At 39.6% G+C, this 23,616-nt stretch overlaps 2 protein-coding genes and 1 pseudogene across 2 annotated transcripts; 2 read left to right on the top strand and 1 right to left on the bottom strand.

Moving 5' to 3' along the window:
- The first annotated feature begins 5,381 nt into the window (after positions 1-5,381).
- On the top strand, positions 5,382-6,326 carry LOC138083139 (olfactory receptor 8B3-like; annotated as a pseudogene).
- Positions 6,327-9,911: 3,585 nt separating this feature from the next.
- LOC138083094 (olfactory receptor 8B3-like) lies at positions 9,912-10,844 on the top strand. Its single transcript, XM_068976725.1, has one exon. It carries the CDS (start codon positions 9,912-9,914, stop codon positions 10,842-10,844), a length of 933 nt encoding a protein of 310 aa, XP_068832826.1.
- Positions 10,845-20,893: 10,049 nt separating this feature from the next.
- Positions 20,894-21,862, bottom strand: OR10S1 (olfactory receptor family 10 subfamily S member 1). Its single transcript, XM_068977354.1, has one exon. It carries the CDS (start codon positions 21,860-21,862, stop codon positions 20,894-20,896), a length of 969 nt encoding a protein of 322 aa, XP_068833455.1.
- Positions 21,863-23,616: the final 1,754 nt, after the last annotated feature.

Genomic DNA, 23,616 nt, shown 5'->3' with positions numbered 1-23,616 from the left:
CATCTTTGTGAGAAGTCCCGATGCATCTTTCCTTGGAATATATCTCAGTGAGAGGGTGACCATGTGAGAGTTACTCCTGAATTAGGCTAACCTGATGGTTATGGAGAGAGAAGAAAGGAAGGGAATGAGAATTTTGCTGTGTAAGGATAAGCTCAGAATTGCTCTATATTAATTTCATGTTTGCTTATATTTACAGTGGCAAAGATGAAAGAATGATTTTTCAACTCTAGTTTAGAACCCTGGCATATAATTCTTCTTGCAATGTGATTTGATATACTATAAAATTAGAGGAAGTATTTCTGTCTATTGTATTGCCTAAATAAGATTTTTAAACTTTTCATAGAAAACATATTTTAATAAAGTTCCAAGTTCTTTATCATTGCTGAGGTCAAGGAATGCCTACCTTGTGGGACAGAGTTCAACTTTGACTTGAGGAATTTTTGGTGCTGTAGTAATTGTGAAGGGTCTGAGAAAAATGATTGGGATTCATTTTAGTGATGATCGGGTTTAAGAGATTATCCTAAGTATAATACTCACAATTTAGGGAATTTCTCAAGTATTCTACCCTCTGGTCTTTTTCTCTTTCAGTTCAGTTCAGTTCAGTTCAGTTCAGTCGTTCAGTTGTGTCCGACTCTTTGCGACCCCATGAATCGCCACAAGCCAGGCCTCCCTGCCCATCATCAGCTCCCGGAATTCACTCAGATTCACGTCCATCGAGTCAGTGATGCTATCCAGCCATCTCATCCTCTGTCATCCCCTTCTTCTCCTGCCCTCAATCCCTCCCAGCATCAGAGTCTTTTCCAATGAGTCAACTCTTCACATGAGGTGGCTAAAGTACTGGAGTTTCAGCTTTAGCATCATTCCTTCCAAAGAAATCCCATGGCTGATCTCCTTCAGAATGGACTGGTTGGATCTCCTTGCAGTCCAAGGGACTCTCAAGAGTCTTCTCCAACACCACAGTTCAAAAGCATCAATTCTTTGGTGCTCTGCCTTCTTCACAGTCCAACTCTCACATCCATACATGACCACAGGAAAAACCACAGCCTTGACTAGATGGACCTTAGTTGGCAAAGTAATGTCTCTGATTTTGAATATGCTATCTAGGTTGGTCATAACTTTTCTTCCAAGGAGTAAGCGTCTTTTAATTTCATGGCTGCAGTCACCATATGCAGCAAATTTGGAGACCCCAAAAATAAAGTCTGACACTATTTCCACTGTTTCCCCATCTATTTCCCATGAAGTGATGGGATTGGATGCCGTGATCTTCATTTTCTGAATGTTGAGCTTTAAGCCAACTTTTTCACTCTTCTCTTTCACTTTCATCAAGAGGCTTTTTAGTTCCTCTTCACTTTCTGCCATAAGGGTGGTGTCATCTGCATATCTGAGGTTATTGATATTTCTCCCAGCAATCTTGCTTCCAGCTTGTGTTTCCTCCAGTCCAGCATTTCTCATGATGTACTCTGCATATAAGTTAAATAAGCAGGGTGACAATATGCAGCCTTGACGTACTCCTTTTCCTATTTGGAACCAGTCTGTTGTTCCAAGTCCAGTTCTAACTGTTGCTTCCTGACCTGCATATAGATTTCTCAAAATGCAGGTCAGGTGGTCTGGTATTCCCATCTCTCTCAGAATTTTCCACAGTTTATTGTGATCCACACAGTCAATGGCTTTGGCATAGTCAATAAAGCAGAAATAGATGTTTTTCCGGAACTCTCTTGCTTATTCCACGATCCAGCGGATGTTGGCAATTTGATCTCTGGTTCCTCTGCCTTTTCTAAAACCAGCTTGAACATCAGGAAGCTCACGTTTCATGTATTGCTGAAGCATGGCTTGGAGAATTTTGAGCATTACTTTACTAGCATGTGAGATGAGTGCAGTTGTGCAGTAGTTTGAGCATTCTTTGGCATTGCCTTTCTTTGGGATTGGAATGAAAACTGACCTTTTCCAGTCCCGTGGCCACTGCTGAGTTTTCCAAATTTGCTGGCATATTGAGTGCAGCACTTTCACAGCATCATCTTTCAGGATTTGAAACAGCTCCACTGGAATTCCATCACCTCCACTAGCTTTGTTCGTAGTGATGCTTTCTAAGGCCCACTTGACTTCACATTCCAGGATGTCTGGCTCTAGATGAGTGATCACACCATCGTGACTATCTGGGTTGTGAAGATTTTTTGTGTATAGTTCTTCTGTGTATTCTTGCCATGTCTTCTTAATATTTTCTTCTTTTTCTCTTTACTTTCTCTTATTTAGTTTACCTAACCCCATGGCTTTAATCTTTATGGAAACAATCCTCAAACCTTCTCATGTTCTGACCTTTCTTCTTAATTTTAGCCTTTGTTTTTCAGCCGCTAAGTCATGTCAGACTTTTTACCACCCCATGGACTGCAGCACACCAGGCTTCCCGGTGTTGAACTATCTTTCAGAATTTGCTCAATCTCATGTCCATTGAGTTGATGATGCCATCCAACAAAGCGCTTTAGCTTTAGTTAGGCATTTGCCCAATTGTACACTTTTACTTGGTTATACCCTGGTGGCTCAGCTGGTAAAGAATCCGCCTGCAATGTGGGAGACCTGGGTTCTATCCCTGGGTTGGGAAGATTCCCTGGAGAAGGGAAAGGCTACCCACTCCAGTATTCTGGCCCAGAGAATTGCATAGACATGTTAGTCCATCTGAAAGAGATGGGACCTGCCTCTTGAGAAATCTGTATGCAGGTCAGGAAACAATAGTTAGAACTGGACATGGAACAACAGACTGGTTCCAAACAGGAAAAAGAGTGCATCAAGGCTGTATATTGTCACCATGCTTATTTAACTTATATGTGGAGTACATCATGAGAAATGCTGGGCTGGATGAAGCACAAGCTGGAATCAAGAGTGCCGGGAGAAATATCAGTAACCTCAGATATGCAGATGACACCACCCTTACGGCAGAAAGTGAAGAAGAACTAAAGAGCCTCTTGATGAAAGTGAAAGAGGAGAGTGAAAAAGCTGGCTTAAAGCTCAACATTCAGAAAACTAAGATCACGGCATCTGGTTCCATCACTTCATGGCAAATAGATGGAGAAACAGTGGAAACAGTGACAGACTTTATTTTCTTGGGCTCCAGTGTCACTGCAGATGGTGATTGCAGCCAGGAAATAAAAAGACGCTTACTCCTTGGAAGAAAAGTTATGACCAACCTAGACAGCATATTAAAAAGCAGAGAGATTACTTTGTCAACAAAGCTCAATATAGTCAAGGCTATGGTTTTTCCTGTGGTCATGTATGGATGTGAGAGTTGGACTATAAAGAAAGCTGAGCACCGAAGAATTGATGCTTTTGAACTGTGGTGTTGGATAAGTCTCTTGAGAGTCCCTTGGACTGCAAGGAGATCCAACCAGTCCGTTCTGAAGGCAATCAGTCCTGGGTGTTCTTTGGAAGGACTGATGTTGGAGCTGAAACTCCAATATTTTGGCCACTTGATGTGAAGAGCTGACAAGACCCTGATGTTGGGAAAGATTGAAAGCAGGAGGAGAAGGGGATGACAGAGGATGAGATGAATGGATGGCATCACCAACTCAATGGACATGAGTTTGAGTAAACTCCGGGAGTTGGTGATGGACAGGGAGGCCTGGCGTGCTGTGATTCATGGGGTCAAAAAGAGTCGAACAGACTGACTGAGCAACTGAACTGAACTGACTGACAATTGTAACAGCCTCCTATCACTGACCTGCCTCCAGTCTTTCTTACTCTAGTCTGTCCTGCCTGTGCCCACATTATTACTCCTTCTGAGTCAGCATTTTGATTATTTCAAACCTGTGTCAAATAAGAAATGATTTTGAATGGTTCCTAATGATCTCCCTAATGAGCTGACCTTGATTTGAGCATTTGGATGCTTCCTGTACTGATCCGAATCTGCTTTCTGATCTGAGTCTATGCTGCAGACTGCCAAGAAGAGGCACTGGGGCCTCTGTAAGAGCCGTAGAAGTCGTCTGTGTGACATTCAGGGAGGATAGAAACTTGTATTTTCTCTGAGTTCAGTAACTTTGATCTACAAGGCTTATAGATGGCCACTAAGAGTTTACCGATGACCTTCACTTACCTCACTGGTGTTTGTCCAGTCCCACACTTAGGCCTACGAGGAAAATCACTGATACTATATAAGCCTTTGCCCATGGGGCAGTACTTCTCTTGTGGTATCCAGTCTTGGTCCCTAGGGAAATAAGGAAAAGGGGTTCTCATTCATTCATTTTTTATTAAATGAGTATTTATTTAATACCTACTGTATATGCGTGGTTGTACTCTAAATTGCTACTAAAACAGTACTGAACAAAACAGACAAAATCTCTGCCCTTATGGAACTTAGGTTCAAATGCATGTGAATGTATGAATGTATGTGTTTGTGTTGTGAGAAGACACACCAAATAAACAAATAAGTGACTAGTGTTTCTTAAGAGCTGTGGATGCAGGAAAAGTCACTGCTTTTCCATTTGAGGATGTGCTCCATTTGGCAACAAACTAAAATGTATGCAAAATGGGTTACTTCCAATACACACTGTTATTCTAGAGAACTTGGCTTAAATGCAGACTGGGTAATTTCTCTTTCTTACAAATCATATCTCTGGAGAAAACACAATGAAAACCTAAAACTTCTTAATCAAGTCCCTAGGATTTCCCAATTCACAATAACCCCTGGGTCATATTAGCAGGTGGCTCCCTGGGCACCAGCAGATGCTATTTCCACCCCCTAGCCTGGAGAGGACACTCTGGCAGAGCCACCATCAGAAATCATGACCTGTAACTCATGTCACCTTAGAGCCTGGTGTACTGAGGTCTGTGCTCTGACTCTCTCAGTCCAAAACACACTCAAAACAAACAAACAAAAATAGCAAAGAAGAAGAATCTCTGTTCTGGGATGTTCATCTCTAAAATTCATCAGAACCACTTGAGAATAAGAAAGCAGAGTTAGCAAGCCCCAACACTGAAGTCTCTGTGCAGAAGGGTGAGTGTTGAATTTTATCTGTCCAGTTACTTATCTTCCAAACCTCATCTGTGGAAGCCAATGATCCCCTGAAATGACAGCTTTCTCTCTGCTGAGATGACCACTGATCGTTGGGTGGGCCTGGTAAACTGTCAGGGCAGAAGTGGAGCAGAGATGCTGTTGTCATGAGGTTCAGGGTCATTGAATCTTACCCTATAGAACTTGCCCGGTAGTGTTTTTAATACACATCTTTAAAAATTCTCTCAGCTTTTATACAAAGAAGAAGAAGAAGAAAAAAAGATACAGAGGAGTGGGCTGGGGTTCCTTCTCGCATTCTGGGTCTCAGCCTCATTAGAGTGGGATTGGGTGGAGAGATCAGGGTACTCATTTTAACGTTACCCTCTGTCCTGTTCCCACAGGTATGCCCTAGGGAAGAATGGCCCCAGGGAATGAATCTTCAGTGACCGAGTTTATCCTGCTGGGTTTAACACAGCAGCCAGAACTCCAGCTGCCTCTCTTTTTCATTTTCTTAGCAATTTATGTGGTCACTGTGGTGGGGAACGTTGGCTTGATTATTCTTATTGGTCTGAACCCTCACCTGCACACTCCCATGTACTACTTTCTCGTCAACCTTTCCTTCACTGATCTCTGCCACTCCTCTGTCATTGCTCCTAAAATGCTGATGAGTTTTGTAAGCCAGAACATCATCCCTTATGCAGAGTGCATGACTCAGCTCTGCTTCTTCTCCTTCTTTGTTATTGATGAGTGCTATATTTTGACGTCAATGGCCTATGACCGATACGTGGCCATCTGTAAGCCCCTGCTGTACAAGGTCTCCATGTCCCATCAGGTCTGCCTCATGCTGACAGTGGGTGTATACGTGATGGGGCTTGTGGGTGCCATGGCCAACACTGGGTGCATGCTGCGACTCTCCTTCTGTGATGGAAACATCATCAATCACTACATGTGTGACATTCCTCCTCTCCTCCAGCTCTCCTGCACAAGCACCTCCATCAATGAGCTGGAGATTTTCATTGTGGTGGGTGTCAATGTCATAGTGCCCAGTGTCACCATCTCCATTTCTTACACCTTGATCCTCTTGAACATCCTTCGCATCCATTCTACAGAGGGCAGGTCCAAAGCCTTCGGTACCTGCAGCTCCCACATAATTGTGGTTTCTCTTTTCTTTGGATCAGCAACATTCATGTATCTTAAGCCTTTTCCTGCTGGGTCTCTGGATGAAGATAAAGTGTCCACAGTTTTTTACACAATTGTGGGGCCAATGGTGAATCCTTTCATCTACAGTTTGAGGAACAAAGATGTCCAAGTTGCACTGAGTAAGACTTTGAGGAAAAGGGTGGTCTGAATAGAAATTGTGTTAGCTATTGATGTCAAATTTTAGTAAGGGCACACAATGTATGATGATATGGAGAAAAGAGAAAGGAATTAAAATAAAAAAGCAGGTGATTTAAATAAAAAGAGAAGCAAAGTTTTTTATGAAAACCACTTTATAAGGAAAGACAGTATAAAGAAGAGGAGAATCAGCCATTCATCCTTTCATAGAAAGTAGGAAATTATTGGGTTGGACAAAAATTGTTCAACCCTATAATTCATTCTGTCATGCTCCAGCTTATTTTCAGAGAGTATAAGGTTTTAAGTAGAAAAAAGTGAATGATGATGAATCCAGAAACAGTAAGGTTGTGAGATTTTTGACTAAGGTATGTCCAGAACTCCTGTGAAGCTTTCTCAAGGACATTTGGACTTTGTGAATTTCAGGTTCAGTAAGTTACTCATTTATTTAATAAACCTTTATTGAAAGTGCTGGAGAGGATTTTGTCTGGTAGATTCCTTTGTTTCTCAGAAAAGAAGACTAGGAAAATGCTTCTCTCACCATTGTCTCTATCTTCTCAATTTAGTCTTAAGAAAACATGGTAAAGAGAGACTGTCTTTTGATCTCAGTTCCTAAGGACAGAAAACCTCAGATAACCATTTACAGCAGTCAGGAATGAAAAAGGTAATGTTTTATTTTATGTAAAATATATCTATTCTGCATACGGTAATGTGTATATTTCCATGTTTCTCTCAATTTGTCCCACCCTCTCCTTCCCCTACTGTGTCAACAAGTCTGTTCCCATGTCTGCATCTCCACTGCTGCCCTGAAAAGAGGTTCGTCAGTACCATCTTTCTAGATTCCATATGATGTGTTAATGCACAATATTTGTCTTTCTCTTTCTAACTTACTTCACTCTGTATAACAGGCTCTAGGTTCATCCACTTCATTAAGACTGACTCAAATGCATTCATTTTTTTAATAGCTGAGTAATATTCTATTGTATATATATGCACCACTATTTCTGTATCCATTCATCTGTCAGTGGACATCTAGGTTACTTCCACGTCCTAGCTATTGTAAAAAGTGCTGTCTTGAACATTGGGGTACATATGTCTCTTTCAGTTAGATATTCAAAGGGTATATGCCCAGTATTCATAGTTACTTATATTTTTACTACAATGCTGCCATATAGTTTTATTACAATGATTCAGGTGTCCTGGGGTAACTGAAGGTCTCTGAAACTTTTAAAGAAGGAAGGGAGAGTTGTGTGCTTCCAGAACTTATCCTCCAGTTGTGTATATGGCCAAATAAGAGGGATTATGTGAGAAAAGCTAGAATTGTTACTGGAATCATTACATTTCAGCATATAGTTCAATAAAAACCTCAAAAGTACCTGAACTTGTGTGGTGGCTAAGGGAAAAGGATGGAATTCAGTGTGGCTGTAGACCCTAGTGCTGAGCATGTGAGAAACATTAGCAACAATCGGAAGGCTTTCACTGGAGAACAATGTAACTTACAGAGTTATTTATGCAGTGCCTACTGTGTGAGTTAAAGTCGCTCAGTCGTGTCTGACTCTTTGTGACCCCCATGGACTACACAGTCCATGGAATTTTCCAGGCCAGTATAATACCGGAGTGGGCAGCCATTTCCTTCTCCAGAGGATCTTCCCAACCCAGGGATTGAACCCAGGTCTCTCACATTGCAAGAGGATTCTTTACCAGGTGAGCCACAAGTGAGGTCCCTGTACTATTCACAGCAGTACAAGAGAAGTGGTAAATAAGACAGAAGAGATGTTAGTCCTCATTTATAATTTATAAGGAGACACAGGAATTAAAGAGAAAAATGGTGAGTGTTATGATGGAGGATCCACAGAAACTTTGGATAACATATATGAAGACAGCTGGCATTATTTGACTGTATACTACATGCCAGGTACTCTTCTAACCATTTTGTTTTTGTATGTTTTTTCATTTAATCATCAAGATAACCCAATGAAGGAGATGCTATTATTATCATCAATATTTTAGGAATTATGAATCTGAGGCATGGAGAGTTAATCACTGTGTCCAAGTTAGTAAGCATGGGGGTAGGCCTCAAACTCATACCCTCTAACTCTATAGCCCCCACTCTTTTCTACTATGAGAAATGGTTGATGACCTCAGTTAATGAAATAATACAGTTAAGGACCCAGCTGGAACCTCAGGTAGATATTTACAGTAGGTGTTTAAAATGTAAAAAATTTAGTAGGGAGAAAGGCATTTAGCATTTTTTTTGAGATAATTACTTGTTGAGAGACAAAAAGTGAAGTGAATTACTAGAGGCTTTGTAAAATTTCAAGTAGAGATGTGAAGAAACCCATAGGTAGACTCTGGAAAACTTCCTCTTAGGATCTGGGAAGACACAGAGAAAGAACCTGTACAATAGATTTTTCTAAAGTGATGAAGATGATAGGAAGATGGGAGCTTACTTTTGCCTCTTCCTTGGGGGATGTACAATCCCTGGAGTGATGTGTAAACTGGATTAAAATATTGAGTCCCTAAGGACCTAGATAGAGAACATGGTAAATGTAACTCCCTTACTTCTTTTTTACATATAGAATCTATTCCCTGGGGAGAGACTGAGCAAGCTTCCACCCTGTTTATAACCAAGTGCGCGACATCATTAAACTCACAGTCCATCTTCCGTTTATTATCAAGTGGCAAACCTGATAACAACGCTGTGAAATTTTCCTTGCTGAGTGAGAAGACTCAAAGTCATAATTAGAAGTCAATATTTGTAGTTCAGAAAGATTTCCGGGGCATATCTGAAATTAAGTCTGGGCTGCTCAGACTTTTCATTTTAGAATCAAATGAACCAGAGCCTCAGACTGGACACTGCCTTTCCAGGACAAACACCAAGGCAGAGCTCTAAAGTTTCTGGCCACATAAGGGTGAGTTCCTGAATTCTGTTGACATCAGATCTGCCACTTTCCTGTCTCCCCCTCTCCCCACCATTTTGTGCAGTCATGAGATTCAAGTGAAACTCTTAGGAGACTATACTGAAGGGGATCAAAGAGTGTTCAGAGGTGGGGAGGTGCAGAAGTATCTCAGTCAGTAAGTTCCTTTTCTATGGACAGACTCTCACTCTTCTACTTGGGCAATGACTAAACCTCCTCTAACCTTCGGTCCCTTAGTCTTTGGTTAGAGACAATCTTCTTGCTTCCAACTCACACCAGACCTAATCTGCACCAGAAGCCAGCACCATGTAGCTGGGGTCTCTGCCTACAATTTTGCTGATGAAGAGAAGGCTCAAGTGAATGAAGAAAAGGTGAAGTTAGAGAAGGACTTCCTAACTTGATCCCTCTCTTTTACCCCTTCGTTTTTCTAGCAGGCATGTATCCATATGGCAGCATTGCCTTCTCTCTGTAGGCTGTTTGTGATGATCTTTGTTTTATTTAGCTTGTCAAGACTCTAGAAAGGGAAAGCCCATGGTAAAGGCGATTCTATGGGCCCGGGTTGGCCTAGTCTCAGACATGCTCAGTATGTATACTCTCTTGTAGGATGAGATATTGTCAGAAGGACTGAGCTGTTCCCCAGTGTAAATCTTCTCTCCTGTGTCCACAGATTCTCTTAGGGAAGAATGGCTCCTGGGAATGGGTCTTTTGTGACTGCTTTCATCCTGGTGGGGTTAACAGACCAACTGGATCTCCAAGTTCCCTTGTTTTTCCTGTTTCTATTAATGTATATGGTCACTGTGATAGGAAATTTGAGCCTGATAATCCTAATTGGGATAAATTCACATCTACACACCCCCATGTACTTTTTCCTCTTTAACTTGTCCTTCACAGACCTCTGTTATTCTTCAGTATTTACACCCAAAATGCTGATAGATTTCTTATCGAAGGAGAATATTATCTCTTACATGGGGTGCATGACCCAGCTCTACTTCTTCTGTTTTTTTGTCGTTTCTGAATGCTATGTGCTGACATCAATGGCCTATGACCGCTATGTGGCCATCTGTAACCCACTCTTGTATAATACTGCCATGTCCCCTAAAGTGTGCTCCAGCCTTATGCTTGGTTCCTACTTGATGGCATTTTCTGGTGCCATGGCTCACACTGGATGCATGCTGAGACTGACGTTCTGTGAAGCAAACTCCATCAACCATTATTTCTGTGACATCCACCCTCTGCTCCAGCTCTCCTGCACAAGTACCTACGTCATTGAGCTGGTAGCTTTCATCATGGCAGGCATCAACATCACTGTGCCCAGTCTCACCATCTTTGTCTCTTATGGTCTCATCCTGTCCAGCATCCTCCACATCAAGTCCACGGAGGGCAGGTCCAGAGCCTTCAGCACCTGCAGTTCCCACATCATTGCTGTTTCTCTGTTCTTTGGATCTGGGGCATTTGTGTATCTCAAATCATCTTCTACTGGATCTTTGGATGAGGGAAAAATCTCTTCTGTCTTTTATACCAATGTGGTTCCCATGATGAACCCCTTAATTTACAGTCTGAGGAACAAAGATGTTAAAAATGCTCTAAGAAAAACCCTGAGGAGAAGAGAGTATTGATTAGAATCAGTTTCTATGTCCAGGTCATAGGATGGGAGAGATTTTGTGTGTTTATTTACAATATTTGAGGTGGCAGCCTTCTTACCTTATTTATTTCTCATCATAAGGAAGGAAATTTAGTCTTCCCTCAAGTTGTTTCCAGTTTCTTAGAGTAGATCATCTTTCTATTATTACTACTTTAGCAATCCTTTCCTTTTCTTCATGTTTCCCTTTTAAGAATAACATAAATAAACTAACATTTTTATTTTTTTTTGCCACCCAGCATGGGTTTTGGGCTCTTAGTTCCCCAACCAGGGATTGAACCCTTGCCCTCTGCAGTGGAACTGCAGAGTCCTAACCACTGGACCACCAGAGAATTCCCTTCTATTTATTTTTCCTATTGTTATTATGGACTTTATTTTTCACTTGGAAAAAGATGAATGTTTCTGCTAATGATCAATAAAGTAACACTAGTGTGACTTTATTGGAGAAGGAAATGGCAACCCACTCTAGTGTTCTTGCCTGGAAAATCCCTGGGATGGGGGACCCTGGTGGGCTGCCGTCTATGGGGTCGCACAGAGTCAGACACGACTGAAGCGACTTAGCAGCAGCAGCAGCCGCAGTGTGACTTTAAAGTCTTTAAAGTCATTGATTTTGAATGTCCAATAAAGTAACATTTCTTAAATGACACTTATGGCCCTGGAAGCATGAATCAGACAATCTGTCCTACCTTTTTCTTTCTCCGTACAGTGGTCAGGCATGTGATTTATCCAAATGCCATTGTTTCACCCTTATAGGAGATTCCATAAAGACTATCAAAGATAACTCCACTTTGCTGCTGTAAACACTAGTCATTAAGCTACTTTCATGTTTATCTCCAGTATTTCATATTTATTTTCTATATTCAAAGTAGCACATCAGATTTTCAATGTATATTTATTTCATGAACATAATACTGAATACTGAAACTCAGAGAAATGTAATGATTTATTTAAAGTCACACAATTTCTTTATGAAAAAATCTGGAATAAACTATTAGTCTTTTGATTTCAAATGTACTACTCTTTCTAGAATACTTTCTGTTTACTTCATTTTATTTGTATTTTAGTAAACATAAGGTAAGGCTTCCAAGCTGGCTCAGATAGTAAAGAATCCACCTGCAATGCAGGAGACTTGGGTTTGATCCCTGGGTTGGGAAGATTCCCTGGAGAAGGGCATGGCAACCCACTCTAGTATTCTTACGTAGAGAATCCCCATTAACAGGGGAGCCTGGCAGGCTACAGTCCATGGGGTCACAAAGAGTAGGACATGACTGAGCGACTAAGCATAGCACAGCAAACATAAGATATGAGAAAACATTTGTTTTGAAAACTGACTTTTTCTGCAAAAAAAAAAGAAATATTTTCAGGATCTTATAATTCAGAGAACAGGCATTCCTAAGAAATAAGTAAAATATTTCTTAGGAATGTGTCATTAGTCCATGGTCTAATAAAGAAGGCCAATAAATAAGAGGTCCTTCAGTAGGGAATGGACAATGAGATTTAGAAGTCACACTTCATCCTGAATTTGTTTCCTTATCTGTAGAGTACCTTAATCATCCTCCATTGTCCATAAAGCTTTTTTTTTTTTAAAGCAAAAAAAGTTAATTTTGAATAAAAAAATTGCAATTTGGGGCAAATAGATTCTGGTAACAGCCCAAACAGTGTCCCAGCTCAGGAGTAATATCAAAGTCTTTTAGAGGCAAAGAAGGAAAGTTGGCACTGCAAAGAATTTTAATTTAAGAGTTGGAGACAGAAGCTAGTGTTGGCTAAACAGGATTGAGTACTAGCTATCACTTGTTATTGTTTAGTCGCTAAGTTGTGTCTGACTTTTGCGACCCCATGAACTGTAGCCTGCCAAGATCGTCTGTCCATGGGATTTTCCAGGCAAGAATATTGGAGTGGTCTGTCATTTCCTTCTCCTCCATAAAGTTTTTATTAAAACTTATAATACACAATGACCGCACATTAATAGTAATTTGGAGGAGGAAGACCAATGGCTATGGCCACATCTGTTGGGAATCATGTAGAGAGAGGATAGTATCTTAAGGAGATAACATAGTGATTGTTAATCAAAACTCAAGTTAGAAAGAAAGAATAGAAAACAAAATTATGAGAAAAGAAAGCTCTTTCTATGATTTTCTTTTCCTTTCTAGAAGGCTCTAGAAATATTATGGAGGTCACAGGATTTCTCTGGAAAGCCTTTAGCTTAAGTTATTTGGTACTTATAAAATGTTGAACACACATTCCTGTTTCTTGGCTTCCACATGCTACTCTTATGTGGATTTTAAAGCACAAAAGCCTCAAATTTCAGCTGTGAGAGCAATGACTATTTGAAAGAAATCTTTGGGGTATAAATCAAATTTTGAACAAGATGTCTTTTTCTTTTGAGGTACTAGGAAAAAGAAAACCACTCAAAAATGTGATGTGTTGAGACAATTTAAACATGTCCTAAAATAACTGTAGTAACATTTACTATTTTACTGTTTTCCAGTCTCCATTCAATATTTAGATATTTTGAAATTTAGCATAGCTGGATTGTTGGCTTGTTTTTAGATGTTCAACATTGCAAAATTATTGACTTATAGTTTTATTGACCATTCATATCCCATCCCCTGATCCAATATTAGTATGTTTGATTTTCACTTAACTAGTTTTATGTATGTGAAATAATTGATCTTGGTTGGATTTTTTTTTCATTTTGCTCTTCTTTTAGTAACTGTTCTGATAAAATTACTTTCCACATTGAAGGAAAAGTATATCTCAATAGGAAGACAGTATCTTGCTATTTGGGAGCCTCTGCAGACGTTGCAGATTGTGTTCAATATGTTATATATTTTACTAGCATTTGAGGCGACTCAAAGAGTGGGTTAAAACTGATGGTTGATCTTTCATTTGATGAGACTCAAAATACAAATGAAACCTGTTTAAATCTCAGAAAAAAATCTCTAAAATTAGGTTTCAATAATTCAAAAAGATGCATGTACCCTAATGTTTGAACTTCCCAGGTGGCACTAGTGGTAAAGAATCCACCTGTCAATGCAAGAGATGCAAGAGACACTGATTTGATCCCTGGATTGGGAAGATGCTCTGGAGAAGGAAATGGAAGCCCACACCAGTGTTCTTGCTGGGGAAATCCCATGGACAGAGGAGCCTGGTAGGCTATGGTCCATGGGTCTCAGAGTTGGACATGACTGCACATCTAAGCACCTCAATGATCACAGAAGCACTCTTTACAATAGCCAGGACATGGAAGCAACCTAAATGTTCATTGACAGAGGAATGGATAAAGAAGTGTGGTACATATATACAATGGAATATTAGCCATAAACATGAAATTGGGTCATTTGTAGAGATGTGGATGGATCTAGAGTCTGTCATACAGAGTAAAGTAAGTCAGAAAAGAAAAACAACTATCATATATTAACACATATATGTGGAATCTAGAAAAATGGTACAGAGAAACCTATTTGCTGGGCAGGAATAGAGATCCAAACGTAGAGTGAACATGTGGACACAGTGGGGAATGGGGAGGGTGGGACGAATTCGGAGAGTAGCATTGACATATACACCCCATGTGTAAAACAGATAGCTAGCGGAAGCTGCTGTGTAGTGCAGGGTGCTCTGTGATGACCTAGAGGGGTGGGATAGGGGTGGGGTGGGATAGGGGTGGGGTGGGATGGGGTGTGGTGGGAGGGAGGATCAAGAAGGAGGAGATATATTAATATGCATACATATAGCTGATTCACTTCACTGTATAGCAGAAACTAACACAACATTTTACAGTAATTATACTTCAATAAAAAATTGTCTCATTCCTTCAGATTATTTTGCAAATCATTAATCAGAAAAACAGATATACCTACAGATTGTAAAAGTTAAGGGTGGCTAAGTGTTAATAGAGGCAATTTAGTTTTCTAGTTAGTGCCTTTAAGTACTATATAGCTATGTGGACTTCTTTTAACAGGGAGGAATACATCTGAGGAAACAAGTCCATTATTTTATATACACAGCATAGAATTTTGAAATGGGATAAAAGGGGTTATGAGGGAAAGTATGATTCTATTGAAGTTGGCACAGCTGAGAATCAAACAGGTAAGTCATGGGATTCTCCTGTGCCTGTGTACTAGGATGGAGCTGTTTCTAGATCAGTCCAAAAGCTTTGATATTGTAGGCTTACAAAAGTGGCCTTTCTAGTTAGGGACCAGAAAGTTCCCTGACGACACCATGAATGTGTTTAATGTGAACTTTCTCTAAGTGGGCTACTGTTGTCAGGATCAGGTTTGGAATGTGTATGACTAGGGTTCACTGTGGTTAAGGGCTAAAGAAAACCAGAAGTAAAATGGTTCTAATAATTCCTGAACCCCCAGCTTTACTGAACCCCATTATATACTTCTCCTTATACGGCCTGCCCCCAACACACACAATGTCTTCAAGTCTTGTATTTTATGAGATCACTGCTTAACATCAGTTCATGATACACAACCCACTTTTGATCTTTGCAAGCTCATTCAGGTAAGTGGTTCTTTACTCCAGTGCCTGAGGGGCAAGGCTGAGCAGGAAATACTTGTCGCATCTAGCAAGAGGAAATGGGTGTTGATTCATTCACCCATTTGATTATGTGACTACAACAAACAAAACATGCATTTAATATCCATTATTGGTGATATGTACAATAGGCTGTATGTCATTGAGGCTGTTTTTCTCTTTAAAATGTAGTGGAGTTGCAGGCTACCCATGGGTTGAATGTGAGATCAGTTGTTCGTGTTGATTCTGGCAAATTGATGTACATATTGAGGACAGACACAGTGTTTCCCCAAAATTGGCACAATTGGTTTTTCTCTCAAGCACTGGGACATTTCCCTGTGTGGTCAACCTGGCGCCAGGTGAAGTTGTTGCTTTACATGCTGGGTCTGGTGTACAAAATAAGCACCTTTAAACATTAAAGCTCACTCAGAGGAGAAGTCTTGCATTCTGAAGCAGAGATACCCTCTTGCTCAGTGAGTGGGAGGCTGGTGGAATTACCTGGGCTGTTTGAAGTCTCCCTGTGACATGAAGTTCAGTAGGCCCACTTCACACATTAATAGAGACAACTTGCAGGGTGTCACAATTGTTCTTAGAAGTCTTGTTGCAGTTTCCTCTGAACCTTTGCATCTATCAGGCTGTGTGTTCCTCAGGGAAGGACAGTGAGGGAGTTAGGGAAGGGGATCCTAGTTCCCATCTCAGGGATGATGCAACCGAGGCTCAGAGATGTTCATGCTTATTCCAAATTGGAATTTATAAGTGGTAGAGCTGAGACTAGGACTTGAGTATTTTGTTTTAATTCTAAATGTGTAAAGTTAAAAAAATATGCAGAATTTACTATATACTTTCAAAAATCAGTGACACATGAACAATGATTTTAGTGAGTAAAATGCATCTGAACACAGACAAAGGCAAAATTCTAAATTAAGAAAAATGTAAAATATCTTCACATTTCATTCACAGTTTATTGCCTAATTTAGAGTATGTGAACATATTGTATACTTCCCTGCACCCATGTGTGTTAAGTTGCTTCAGTCATGTTCAACTCTTTGTGATCCTATGGACTGTATAGCTCAATAGGCTCCTCTGTCCATGGGATTCTCCAGGTAAGAATACTGGAGTGGGTTGCCATGCCCTCCTCCAGGGGATATTCCCACCCAGGGATCGAAGCTGCATCTCCTGCATTGGCAGGCAGATTCTTTGCCACTGAGCCATCAAAGAAGCCCATATGTGCATGACATTTATTTTATAACTAGAAGCTTGTACCTCTTAATCCACTTCACCTATTTTGATCAACCCTCCCACTCTTTTCCCTTCTGGCAACCACCTCTCTGTATTTACTCGTCTGTTTTCTGTTTTTTTGTTCATTTGTTCTGTTTTTTAGATTCCCCATATAAATGAGACCATACAGTATTTGTCCTTCTCTGTGTGACTTATTTCACTTAGCATAATAACTTCTAGATCCATCCATATTGTCACAATGGCAAGAGTTTATTTTTTATAACTGAATAATATTCCATTGAATGTATGTATATATACATATCTTCTTCACCCAGTCATCTGTCAGTAGACACTTAGGTTATTTTCATATATTGAGAATTGTAAACAGTAGTGCAATAAACACAAGGATATATATGAAAGTGAAGTCGCTCAGTCGTGTCCAACTCTTTGCAACCCCATGGACTGTAGCGTACCAGGCTCCTCCCTCCATGGGATTCTCCAGGCAAGAGTACTGGAGTGGGCTGCCATTTTCCTTTTCCAGGGGATCTTCCAATCAGTGTTTGTTTTCTTTGGAAAATCTGAGTTTTAAAACAGATGCATTGGGATTTTCTTCACAGAAAATTATGGTACCTGAAATTAAGGACAGTATCATTTCTTTGTTTCTGACCTGTATGTAATCCATTTTCTTTTCTTGCTTTATTCCTTTGAGCAATGCTTTATGTAGAATGCATAAAAACAATGCTTTCTGTATAATGAATAAAAGTGATAAATGGATATCCCTGTCTTATTCCCAGTCAAAATTGGAAAGTTTCAGTCTTTCATCATCAAGTATAATGTTCACGGGAGTGTTTTTGTAGACATTATTTTTCAAGTTGAGGAAATTTTCCTCTATTCCTAGTTTTTGATAATTTAAAAAAAATTATAAGTTGCTGTTGGTTTTAGATATTTCTTGTCTCAACTGATATGATCACATTTTTTTTCTTCTTTAGCCTATTCATATGCTACAGTACATTTATTGATTTTTTTCAAATACGAACATCTTTGATTTCCTGAAATAAACCTTACTTGGTTTTAGCATATAATTCTGTCTATATGTATGCTATTTTTTTTTTATATTGCAGTATAGTTTTGATTGAGCTTCCCTGGTGGCTCAGATGGTAAAGAATCTGCCTGTAATATGGGAGACTTAGGTTCAGTCCCTGGGTGGGGAAGATTTCCTGGAGAAGGGAATGGCAACCCACTCCAGTATTCTTGCCTGAAGAATTTCGTGGACAGAGGAGCCTGATGAGTTCCTTTCACTTATTTTTCATTTATTTTTTCTTATATTGTTCACTTATTTTTGCTGTTATATTTATTATTTCTTTTCTTCTATTTTCATTAAGCTTCTGCAAAAGGGATTTGTCTGTTTTTCTTTCTCTTATTTAGTCATTCAATTATTTATTTATATCACTATGGACTCATGGCTATTTTATATTTTAAATAATAATCCATTACCACTTCATTCAATATACTGGTGGAAGTTATTCTAGTTTTGACCACTGAGAACTCTTTCAACTGGCTCCTGTTTCTCTGTCATAACCCCATCTTTGTGTGTGTGTGTGTGTGTGTGTGTGTGTGTGTGTGTGTGTGTACTTTAGCGCTTCTTTGCTTTCTAGCACAGATGCTCCAGTCTCTTCTTATACCATTTTTTCTCCAGTTCCTTTCCTGGTTTCTATTATTGGAGAACATTACTAGAAACTTCATACTTGAGCACTAGGTGTATTTCTTGCTTTTAGGCCCTCTAAACTGAGAGAACAAGGAAATGTATGTATATATACCTGTCTATAAATATGTTTCTATGTAACCATTTGTAGCTATAATAGGTTAAACATGACTTCATACTGATGACTCCATCTATAATCCATTACCACATCCTTTCTCCCCTAGCTTGTTTATTCTGCCATTCTCATGGTGGGATATCTGACTCACCATCAGCCACTGATTTACCGATCTGTTCAATCTCAGTAAACCTTGGCTTACATTTGTTTTACTTAGGTCAGCATCTTTTGTCCCCTTCCGTGGAGCTGCCATGTACATCTGTAACAGAGGTTGTTTTGTCCTGTTGTGCATTCCTTGCTAGAATCTCCAGTTTCCTAAATTAATCTGTATATTTGCACACATTGTTTCACTCTGTACTGTAAATCACTATGGGTTTTGACAAATACAGTGTCATGTATCCACCAGATATTAGCTGGTAAGCTCATTATTTTGCCAGTAATTATGATATTTTAGTTTTCCTGTGTCTGTTCTTTACCAAGTTCTTTATCAGATATAGAGAGGTAGGCTCTCTTAATTCCTAGTTTGCTGAGTTTTTATCATGAATCAGTTTTTTTTTTTTTGGAATCAGTTTTCAATGTTGTTAAATCTCTTTTTAGTCACTTGATACATGATTTTATATGATTTTTCTTCTGTATCCTGTTACACTGATTTTTGCATGTTGAGCTAGTCTTGCATATCTGGAGTAAATCCTACTTGATCATGGTATATACATGTTTTTACATATGTTGACTTTGATTTCCTATATTTTGTTCAGAAGTTATCATGCTTATATTCATGAGAGTTATTTGGTCTGTGGTTTTCCTTTTTTTGATGTCTTTATATGACTTTAGAATTAGGATAATTCTGAATTGGATTATCCTGAGAATTAGGATAATTCTCATTGTATTATTTAAGAAGTAGTTCCTCTGTTTCCACTTTTCTGTAAGAGACTGAAGATAATTGATACTATTTATTCCTTAACTGTTTTGATAGAATTAATAATTAGACTATCTAGGTATGATTTTTTGGAAGGGTTATTAATTATGAATTCAATTTTAAAAAGAGATATTGAGCTCTTCAGGTTATCCATTTGTCCTACATGAGTTTTGGTATTTTGTGTCTTTATATGAAGTAGTCCATTTCATTTACATTATCAAATATGTGGAGAAAGAGTTATATATAATCTTCTTTCAATATCTGTATCATCAGTAGTGACAATATCCCCTTCATTTTTGATATTGGTTATTTCTGTCTTCCTTTGGTTATCCTGGCTAAAGAGTTATCAATTTTATTGATTTTTGCAAAGAATCAACTTTTGATTAAAAAATTTTTTCTCTACTGCTTATAACTTCATTCATTTCTGATCTAGGTTTTGCTGTTTATTTTCTTGTGCTTCCTTTAGGTTTCAATTACTTTTCTTTCTCTAGTTTCTTAAATTGGAAACTTAGTAAGATATTTTTCTTTTCCTATTAATAATGTATGCATTTAATGCTGAATATTTCACTTTGATCTTTGTTTTTGCTGCACCCCATAAATTTTGATAAGTTGCATTTTTTTGTTTAGTTTAAAACGTAGCTTGTATAATAAGCACTCTTGACTTCTTCAGTTTGCTTTGTAAGAAATGAGAACATCCTTTTTTCAGCAAGCACTTAACATAAATATATTATTTAGCCTGCATAAAATTCTACCAAGTAGTTAATTTTAATCTTACTGTATTAGAAGAACACACTGAAACACCAAGTTATTATAAACTATGCACAAGATTTTATATCAGACGACTAGTGGAATCAGGATTCAAGTACTGGTAGTTCCACCTGATGTTAAGGTCCATGTCTTTCTATCACTTAGTTATAAACCACCTGGAGTGGGAAAATAAAGATAATGACACCTTCTAAGTGACCTTGGGCAAGTTGTTTTTCTCCTAATAGTTGCATTTTATCATCCTAAAAACTGTGGCTTCTTCTCTTAAACTGGGAGATACATAGACAAGCATTAATTGTCTATACCTATACTTTCGTTATCAGCATTTTAAAATGTGTTATATTTAATACAATTATTTCATAGTTAAAAAAGATACATTTGCTAAAATAAATGAGGCTGTGAATAGCATTTCACATACCTCTGAGCCATAAAACCTAGGTGGTAGAGATTTTCTGGGGATCACCCAATCCAGCCCTTTAGTTTTCTGCATGCCAGGAGGCATGGCAAGATCTTCGTTCCCTGACCGGGGACTGAACCTGCACCCCTTTCAGTGGAAGTGGAGTCTTAACTGCTGGACCACCAGGGAAATCTCCCAGCCCTTCGGTTTTAAAGATGAAAAGTTTGTGACAGACATTGACACCAGTCAGTTGGCTGAAAGGAGGGGAAAAAAGTTCTTGGCTGAGCTGAAACTCAGTTTTTCTGATTTCCACTTGAAAGATGCTCCTTTCCCATTTTGACATGGAAATAGATGCTTTCTTGGCGGATAAATGAAGGGAAGCGCAGTGTAGGTTAGCAGAGTGGGCTGCCTGCTGGAGAGTCTCTGGAATCTGGGCCCAGAAGTCTTCGCAGAGCCTGCTTCACCTCTGTGTTCCGCAGGGTGTAAATGAAAGGGTTGAGCATGGGAGTGACTATGGTGTAGAAGACGGCAGGGGCCCCGACGCCTGCCCCACTGGAGCGAGGCTGCAGGTAGATGCAGACCGGGGGCAGGTAGTACAGGAGCACCACCGTGAGGTGGGAGGTGCACGTGGAGAAGGCGCGCTTCCTGCCCTCCGCTGTGCAAATGCGCAACACCGCTGCGGCGATGAAGCCATAGGAGATGACGATGAGGATGAGGCAACCTGCAGCCACAATGCCAATGTTTGCAAGCATGACAAGCTCATTGACGGTGGTGTCTGCACAGGCCAGCTTCAGCACTGGGGGGATATCACAGAAGAAGTAGGCGATGTGACGAGGCCCACAGTAGAGCAGGCCGAAGGTGAGGCATGTATGGAGTGCGGAGTGCACAGCACCCGTGGTCCAAGTGATCCCAGCCAGCCCTGAGCACATCCGCCTGTTCATGGCCACCGGGTAGTGCAGGGGTCGGCAGATAGCCAGGTAGCGGTCGTAGGCCATGACTGTGTACAGGAAGCACTCGGTGCTGGCCAGGAAATGGAAGCAGTAAAGCTGGATAGCACAGCCCTCAAAGGAGATCACCTTTCCATCCGGAGTGAGGAGGCCTACCATGACCTTGGGCACTGTCACCGTAGACAGACATGCATCCAGGAAGGAGAGGTGCGCCAGGAAGTGGTACATGGGGGAGCAGAGGTGAGGGTCAGAGCCCACAGTGATGAGGATGAGGAGATTCCCAGTCACGGTGATGCTATAGATGAGGAGGAAGAGCAGAAAGAAGAGGCTGGGATGTTCAGCTGTGTACCTCAGACCTTCCAGGAAGAAGAAGTCCACCACAGTCTGGTTGGGGTCTTCTGTCTCCCTGATCATCTTCTCAGGCAGCAGAGGACTGACATCAGCAGACAGAAGAAGTAGCCATTTGGCTTCCCCATAGCGTCATTAGCCAGTTGGTCCATGTCATGGATATACATGTTCAGTTCACTCTTTTGGCCTGTTCTGGTGTTTTCTTGCTGCTCTTTCAAAATGAGTCTTTTAATATGGGAAACACTATCTTTCTGAGGCACATAAAGAACTGTAAGGATTATTTGGGAAAAGTACGCTCCTAACAATGGCAAGATAAATACAGATTATAAATCTTACTCTCATGGAGCCTATATATATATATATTTTTTTTTTCTTTTTTTTGCAGAGTTGGGAACTGTGGTTCCTCTGCTCCCCTGATTTACTCTGCCGTACTGCATATGTGGATGACCAGGTTCCTATTGCTTTGAGTCATCAGGGAGTCACATCTCATCTTCTGGGAGACTTGTCCAGAGTTTGGGAGCTATTACATCAGCCAGGAACACAGCAGTCCCATGCATTCTTCATCCAGAGGGAGTTCTTTAGCTACCCCCAATCAACTCTCAAGAGAAGGATGATGAAGCCTTAGAGGATAGAGTTAATAATTACCAGGACAAATTGTTCAGTTTCATTTCATGCTCTTCCTGTAAACCTTTATTTCAGCCTTTTGGGAAATGTTTTCCTGTTACTTCGTTTTTAAGTATAAAATGAAATTTAAGTTTTCTTTAATTCTTTCTATCTGTTAACTCTTAAACCTAATTAGATGTTAAATTATATGAAAATTTTCTTTAAACTGCGTATTTCTGCTGTATCTTCAGTTCTATAGGTTTTACCAAAGACTTCCTCTGCATATTTCATACCTAAATTTACACAAAGGTGTTTTATGTCTCAACTCTCAATTCCCTAATATATAAAATGTTCTGTATTCCACTTTGTCAGTTTTCTTAAAACAACATGTTTAATTTCTCTCTCCCCTTCACTGTTTCTCTCTGTCTAAGGCATAAATTGACTCTCTTTTCAATATGTAAAATTATCTGCAAACTGATTTCATTATAAGCACAAAATCTTTATTTTCTGCAGTCCCAGGAAGAAACTTCTCTTATCTAGGCTTGCTGTCTACCTCTTCGCAATTTGCCATAATCTCCCCCTGATCTCATCACAGCATTCCATCTTAGAAAGTGAATGGAATTCTTTTCGTCTCTGCCTTCACTAATCTACTCTCTATGGCCAATTTGAACATTAATTCCTCTAGTAGCCCTTTATAAATAATATTTTATCTCATACTACTTTATTCATTCATGAAATATATAGTATTAGGGTAATTATTAATAATAATTATACCAAAGTACATGCTATGTATCATTAATAATTATCCTAAATACAGTATGTTTCATGGATGAATAAAGTGATGTGAAATAAAATATTTATAAAGGGCTTCTAGAGGAATAAATGTTCAAACTTAGCCTTCTTTGGACTTAGTGTTCCATGTGCATATGTCATGTCTTTCAAAGAGGAACATAGAGAAAATGTCTTACGCCTTAACTAGTTTCTTTTTTAAAAATTTATTTTTAATTGGAGTATAATTGCTTTACTATGTTGGGTTTAGTTTCTGCTGTATGACAATGTGAATCAGCCATGAGTATTATATATAACCCCTCCTTCTTGAGCCTCCTTCCCCCCACCCTTCATTCCACCCCTCTAGGTTGTCACAGAGCACTGGGCTGAACTCCCTGTGTTACACAGCTCCTTATCTAGTTTCTGATTAATGTTTTTGGTATAGAGAA

Source organism: Capricornis sumatraensis, chromosome 8, assembly GCF_032405125.1.
Source record: "Capricornis sumatraensis isolate serow.1 chromosome 8, serow.2, whole genome shotgun sequence".
NCBI classification, from domain to species: Eukaryota; Metazoa; Chordata; class Mammalia; order Artiodactyla; family Bovidae; genus Capricornis; species Capricornis sumatraensis.
Note: the sequence above shows the minus strand (reverse complement) of the source record. Positions and strands in the feature narration are given on the sequence as shown.